At 40.0% G+C, this 6942-nt stretch overlaps 1 protein-coding gene across 1 annotated transcript; it reads right to left on the bottom strand.

Moving 5' to 3' along the window:
- Window positions 1-1285: 1285 nt before the first annotated feature.
- Window positions 1286-6532, bottom strand: cdk9 (cyclin-dependent kinase 9 (CDC2-related kinase)). The gene is made up of 8 exons (XM_084572553.1): window positions 6201-6532; window positions 5946-6059; window positions 5529-5610; window positions 4871-4961; window positions 4576-4742; window positions 3845-4016; window positions 2200-2348; window positions 1286-2101 (listed from the first exon to the last, which is right to left on the bottom strand). Exons 1-8 carry the CDS (start codon window positions 6239-6241, stop codon window positions 1736-1738), a joined length of 1182 nt encoding a protein of 393 aa, XP_084428679.1. The 5' UTR covers window positions 6242-6532; the 3' UTR covers window positions 1286-1735.
- Window positions 6533-6942: the final 410 nt, after the last annotated feature.

Genomic DNA, 6942 nt, shown 5'->3' with positions numbered 1-6942 from the left:
TCCACCACAGAGTCCAGACCTTAACCCCATTGAGAATCTTTTGGATGTGCTGGAGAAGGTGTTGTGCAGTGGTCAGACTCTCCCAATATAAGATCTTAGTGAAAAATGAATACAACACTGGATGGAAATAAATCTTGTGACATTGCAGAATCTTGACTTTTTTTGGCCAGGCAGCGTATGATGATAGTGTCGCAAACAAACATTAATATCATCACCACATCCATTGTAAAACCATTGCCAGTTTGTACAGTTCCTTTCACAACATCTTACCGTTTCTCCATATGGGGAAAATCTCCTGTACAGAGGCATGAGATACACACTGATGATCCAAGGGAGGGCAATGGCAACAACGTAAAGTTCCATTCACTGAGCCACAACAAATATTATTACTATGATTCCATAGTGTAGTGACACAGCTCATATACTGCTCTTATGTCCTCAATGTCTTGTTTAACAGTTGTTAAAAACAGAGAAACAGTTTTGGAGAATTTCGGGCATGTTGCGTCCAGTCTGTGTGTTAAGTCCACAATTAGATGTGCAGCAGCACAAGCATCAGCTTGCAAATGAATGCAGACAATGTTGAAAAACAGCTGTGGAAGCTCATATGGCTGGTTAAAATCCTGGAATGAGATTTTGCCTATCGGGAGTATATATCTGGGCATACATGTTAGCTCCCATAGCCACACAGTCCGTTCTTTCTGCTCTATACACTATAAAACATTGCAGTTTATTTGATAAGAGCTGTGGGCATATTTGTCCTGCTATGGACCATTAGTAAAATCCCCGCTGCCATTTGCACATACAGTAGCTGAAGTGAGGGCAAGCAAGACAGCCAACTTCATTGACAACAGCTGACGCCACAGGTATAGCTGTGCTTGGATGCCCTGCCTGTATCAGCACTGACCAAAGATATATCCACAGACACACACACACACACAAAAATACGTATGTAGTGACAGTCAAAGAGGGGTAGCCAAACATTGTGGTTGAATGTTGTGGAAAAATCCCTTTGCCAAGCTTTTGGCAGGATGTCACCCAGCGGTCTGTACGAGAAATCTCATTTATCTAGTAGTCTTTACGAATGTGTTTAGAAATTTAAAATATGTTTTTGAACATTCCTTCAAGTTAGAGGATTGAGATCAATGTATTTGAACTTACTACTTCTGATAATGACATTGCTTAATTTATTTGGAATTATTAATGAAATGTCCCAGGCAAATTTGCATGGTGCCCCAGAATGTGAAAAACCAAAGCATGGTTACACTACAAACATACTGCCAAAAACATCTACAAAAAGTAACCAATTTATTTCGCATATGCTCTTTTGCATGTGTACAGAACTTACTGACCATGTAAATGTTCTAAATAAAGATTTCACACTAGACCTTGAAACACAGCACAACCTGTGTATGGATAGATATACTCATCATAGAAAACTTAACAAATGTAAATTGTAAAATTATTAACAAGCTGGACCCACAAATAAACTGCTACTGGAAATAAAATGTTTGCCATCATTGCGTGCAAAAGGCTAAACATATCTTTGAACATCAGTCATACACTTGGTTAACCCAAGCAACCTACATACTTTGATAAACTCACACAGCTGTGATCATGTGAAAAAACTGGAAGTAATATCGAAAAGAAATGCAAAGCTTTCCTCAATGTTAGGCCAGTTGGGAACAAAGTTTTGTCACGGCAAACCACGCAAACTATCTGTCCATAAATATCTCCATTAAAACACTCGATCAAACTCAGTCTGACTAGTGGTGGCTGGGTTTCTGTTCTGATTGGGCTGCTGCTGCGGCATATGTCCTCTCCGCCTGGGCGGGGCCAGATATTCAAACATGGAAGTGTTGTGGGTGGAGAGCATGTTCTTCAGGTCTGAAGGCATGGGGTCAGACCAGAAGAAGTCGTGGTTCAGTGCATCGTCACTGTCTATGCGTTGTGCCGGGTCCAGAACAAGAAGCTTGTCTATGAGATCTAGTGCATATGGGTCTTTGACATAGGCTTTAAGACGATCCTTCACTTTTCTCTTCTGGCCTTTAGGCAGCTCCATCTTTTGGTACAGCTCATATTTTTTATCCACACCAGGCCACACCTGATATAAAGAGGATACAAAGTAGTTCAATATTCAGCTGAAAAAGTTGACAAATGTGCTGCCATGTAATGCAGCTTTATACTAAAACGGAATCTCACCTCAGCAGTGATGGAGCCACAAAGTTGGCTGATGAGTGTGAGCTGGTGTTGCTCAGTGTTGCCTTGCATGATAGGACTTCTGGTCCACATCTCTGCCATGATGCAGCCGCCTCCCCAGAGGTCAATGGGGGGTCCGTAGTCTCTCTCCCCTTCCAAAAATTTAACAAAAAAAGCAAACAAACAAACAAACAAAAAAAAATCATCATGTTTTAAAGCTTTCTTCAGGACTGTGTTGGTGCTAAAAGATACCCTGTGGAGTCCATGTCCTTTTGAATGGGTCTGTGTTCAGTGTTCTTGTGCACATGGGTGGCAAGAGTCCACTGATCTCCAGGTGGCGGTAATGAGCCAACAAGTTAAGTTTCAAACATGCAAGCTTCAAAAATACATTTCTGAAAAAATGCATTCAAGAGTAAGAAAGACAGTGGATGTAGAAATGTTTCTAACAAGAAAAAGTAGCTTTTATTTAAAAAGGACCATGGATCACTGTTCAAGTTAATATTACCTAACAACCGCATTTTAGCCAACTAGTCAACTAGTGTTCGTGTGTTCAGCCTGCAAAAGACACAGTTGGATACTGGCCATCAGTCATACCAGGACAAATGCTTGTGGGCCACTGTACTGGCACCATTAAGTTTTTAATCAGACCGGTCTGGGGTACATACACAGCACTCTCTGTGTATGTAACCCATTAGGCTTACTTTCTTTGTGAAAGACTAATAACATGAAAGTTGCAGGATACTGATGGCTGGACTTCCCTTAAGGGATACCCTGCTATAGCAAAAAAAAAACATAGTTTTTCCTTGTTATAGCTCTGCAGGTTTGAGCAAGTGAAATTTAAGACTTTTTAAGACCATTATAGGTTAAATTTAAGACCTACTCAAAGTACAAAAAATGAGGAAAATCAGAGACCCAGAATTACTTTCAAAATAACAAAATGTATTATTGTTTAACTATACATTTCCCTCTAGATGTGATTTAACATGTATTGAGACATGTCCCAACTTCCTCCATCCAATGTGCCATGCATAGTTTTGTAATGCATTTCAATGGAATTAAACGGCTTTGAAACACATCGCTGTAGACCGCTATAGAGCTCTGGCTTTATATGGTTCTTTATATGGTTCTACTGTGCGGAAATCCCTCCACTTTGTGTCCTGCCTTGCTACTTCATGTTGAAGCATACTACTAGCAAATGTGGCGCTAAGCTTCTCTCCAACACCACATTACATAATGCCAACAAACGTTACGTGACAAAAAAATCTCCCCGCTTCGCCTGCGCGCATACCATGCCCAGTGCAGCAACACATTCCAAACCGGGCTGAACACTGGATTGCACTTCCAGGTCTCATTTGTTGTTTAATTTCAGCTAATAGTTATACACACGGAACTAACTGTGAATGCCACCGACGCATTGAACGAAAGGCGAATGAAGCGGTAAATGGACGTAAGGATTTCAGACTTGACTAAATGAGATTTAAGACCTACAATGCAAAATATGCTTGTATTTAAGACTTTTTAAGGCCTTAAATTGCCATTATCAAATTTAAGACTCCGCAGAAACCGTGGCGTTAGGGAAATCTGGGTACAGTGCTTATTCAAACATCTGTGACATACTAGAATTTTAGTGTGCAATTTTATGACTTACCTAGCAGCAACTCTGGTGGTCTGTACCAGAGGGTTACCACGCGGTTGGTGTACCGGTTCCCCTGGCTGTTTTTAGCCAGACTGAAGGCTCGAGCCAAACCAAAATCTGCAAGCTTCAAGACACCGTCTCTGGTGATGAGAACATTGGCTGCCTTCATGTCTCTGTGAAGGATCTGAGCCAACAAAACCATGAGATTAATGAAGTGAGATTTCTGCTTTGTTAAAGCAGTATCATTGAGCAATAATGACCTTTGACCTATGATAACACAAATTAATATTTATAAACTCCTATAGATTATGGGAGACAGAAGATTGGGTTAAAAACTGTTTACTTGGGATGCCAATATGATACTGACTTAATGATAAATAACATTGCCACTGGGAGAGGAAGTGTCTCTTTCTCATTCTGTAGACATTAGATAGTAGGACATGTGTAAATGTAATGATGTGATGTTGCTTTCAGTCAGATATCTTGTTGGAGCCCACTGAAACATTACACACCTGCCCAAGCAGCATTTAGTAGTCAGGTCTGGAATATCTTTTGAACCCTTGCAATTAAACACTACGTGTTAAAGAAGCTGCGTCTCCCACACAATTCTTTCAATACTATTTTAAACCCACTCAAAATAATGTAGTAAATAAGATAAACGGTGTATCAGTCAAAATACTTTCACTAAGGGTTGTTTTAGAATAGTACTCTAATAGTACTAATCTTCTATGTAAATACCTCACCTTGTTTCTGTGGATGTAGTACAATCCATTTAGGAGCATCTGCATGACCTTCTTGATCTCTGCCAAGGTGAACTTTACATTGGCATTACTCAGTAGCCCGGCCAGGTCGTGCTCACAGAAGTCGAACACCAGGTAGATACTGCCTTTGTATCGGTTGTACTGAGTAGCTTCAAAAAGAGTGAGAGTAAAATAAATACAACCATCTGCTTTCCGCAAGATATATTTTGCCTTTGAACTTTAAAAATGAACACATACAAAACAGAAATGGATTGTTTAAAATATCTGTGTGGCCAACCTTTGGTCCTGCAGATTTCAATCAGATTGACCACATTCTCGTGTTTGAGCAGCTGAAGTATCTTGATTTCCCTCAGAGCTGTGATTGGGAACTGCAAGGAGCAAGAGATCAGTTTCTATAAGTAAAAGTTTTGTAAAATGCATGCACTAATGTGAACTCAGCATATATATCACTGAAGTTATCATGGCACTTGTTAGTAAGAGGATATATTAACCATTACAAACAAGGGTGGGAATTTGAGTGATATTGGAAAGGCCAAACTGGATAGACAACTCAGTCAGAGCATGTCCAAAACTGTAGTTCTTCTGGGCCTACAATTGTGAACCAAGGAAGAAAAAGCTGTGAACCATCAACAGGATCATCAGAGCCAAGGCACATAGTAGCAAGGCGGGGGTGAACACTGGCCAAAGTGGTCCAATCAAACAATCTTCTGTAGCTCAAATTCCTGAAAAAGTTGATGCTGGTTCTGATAGAATGGCGTCAGAACACATGCTGCATCACAGTATGTTGTGTACGAGGCTGCATAGTACAGACCAGTCAGGGTTATTATTACAAACTAAATGAATGTTTATAAAATAAAATAAATAAAATAAAACCTAGTCATTTGGTATAACTTCTCTATGTCTACATCTGTTTTCAGAGTAGATTGATAGCTTACCCCCTCTTTCTCATTTTCCATTAAAACTTTCTTCAGTGCAACTTTCTTCCCCGTCTGCCTGTGCTTTGCTTTAAACACCTCCCTGTGACAGACAGAAATTTACACAACACAAAAGTAAGCAAACATTTTCTTGTTAAATACATTATGGTCAGTTTCCACTTCGATATGCAATTCATCGTAAAACATATTTCAAGTTTATTACACATTATATGCTCTCTTTATGGGATTTGTCACAGATACATGCCACACAGCCAGTCTGTTAACGAGACCAGAATTATCACCTGCACTTTAGATTCGTTAATCAAAAGCTATTCAATTGTAGAAAAGGAACATCACTCCTCTATTTTCCTCATGGCTAATACCACAAATTCAAAACGCATTTACAGCCACACAACAACTTGTATGTGTACTACTCACCCAAAAGTCCCCTGCCCTATCTTGGCCATTTTTTCGTATTTGGAGAACTCGTCACAAAAAGGAAATTCTACTCCATCGTAGTATTTCGACATTATGGCGGCCTCCCGGTCGGGCCTGGACAGAAGACATTTCACAAGACGTTAAGATATTTATGTCCAAAAAAAATGCTGTATAGAATATGCCCCAAGTCAATCTAATTGACGAAGCTACGTCTAAGTTTGTAAATGATTAAACTATAAAGGACAATATTTTTACTTTTCAGCTCCGCCAGCGTTGCTTGTTTTGTCTCGCTGCATTCCGTCCAGTTCCGAGTCCGCGACACTTCTAGGTATGCTGCCTTTAAATTCTACTCAGTCACCGGATTCAAGCGATGTAATTACTAGCTGAATTAATCCATCACCTATGGTTAAAACATATAAAATCTAATTGACTTTTTCAACATCGTCGCATACCTAATTACAAAGGATAGTCAATGAGGCTAGTACGTATGACCAGTAACGGATGAGACAACTTCAGTGTAATGAGTTCACAGCGACACCAGGCGACACGGAGGAGTAATAGCACGGTGCATGCGTGAGTATTTCGTTTTATGCATTGACTGTATATAGGTATACATCAGGTATACATGCATGCATAGACATATATAGACGCGACCAGAGAATGTCTAATAGGACGCGACATTGACTGTGGAGGGACGTGCCTAAAGCGCCGCCATCTTGGTACAGGGCTCGCAGAGGCAGCGGTGTATGAACATACGAAGGAAAGAGGTACTCCTCAATCTCAAAGTAGAATTATTCGCTGAATTTTGGACCGATTTCAAAACGTACTGAACTGTTAAAAACGTCACACATGTAGCTATGATAAAAATATGGTTTTACTACCCAAATACAATTTTTACTTAATGTTATCAGCAGACTAGCTTCTGACAGAGGATTGTAAAGAAAAGATGCCGGACTTCAACTGAGCGGTTTATGATCACTTTTATTGTGTAGAAACC

The sequence above is a fragment of the Chelon labrosus genome (genome assembly GCF_963514085.1).
Source record: "Chelon labrosus genome assembly, chromosome: 22".
NCBI lineage: Eukaryota > Metazoa > Chordata > Actinopteri > Mugiliformes > Mugilidae > Chelon > Chelon labrosus.
Note: the sequence above shows the minus strand (reverse complement) of the source record. Positions and strands in the feature narration are given on the sequence as shown.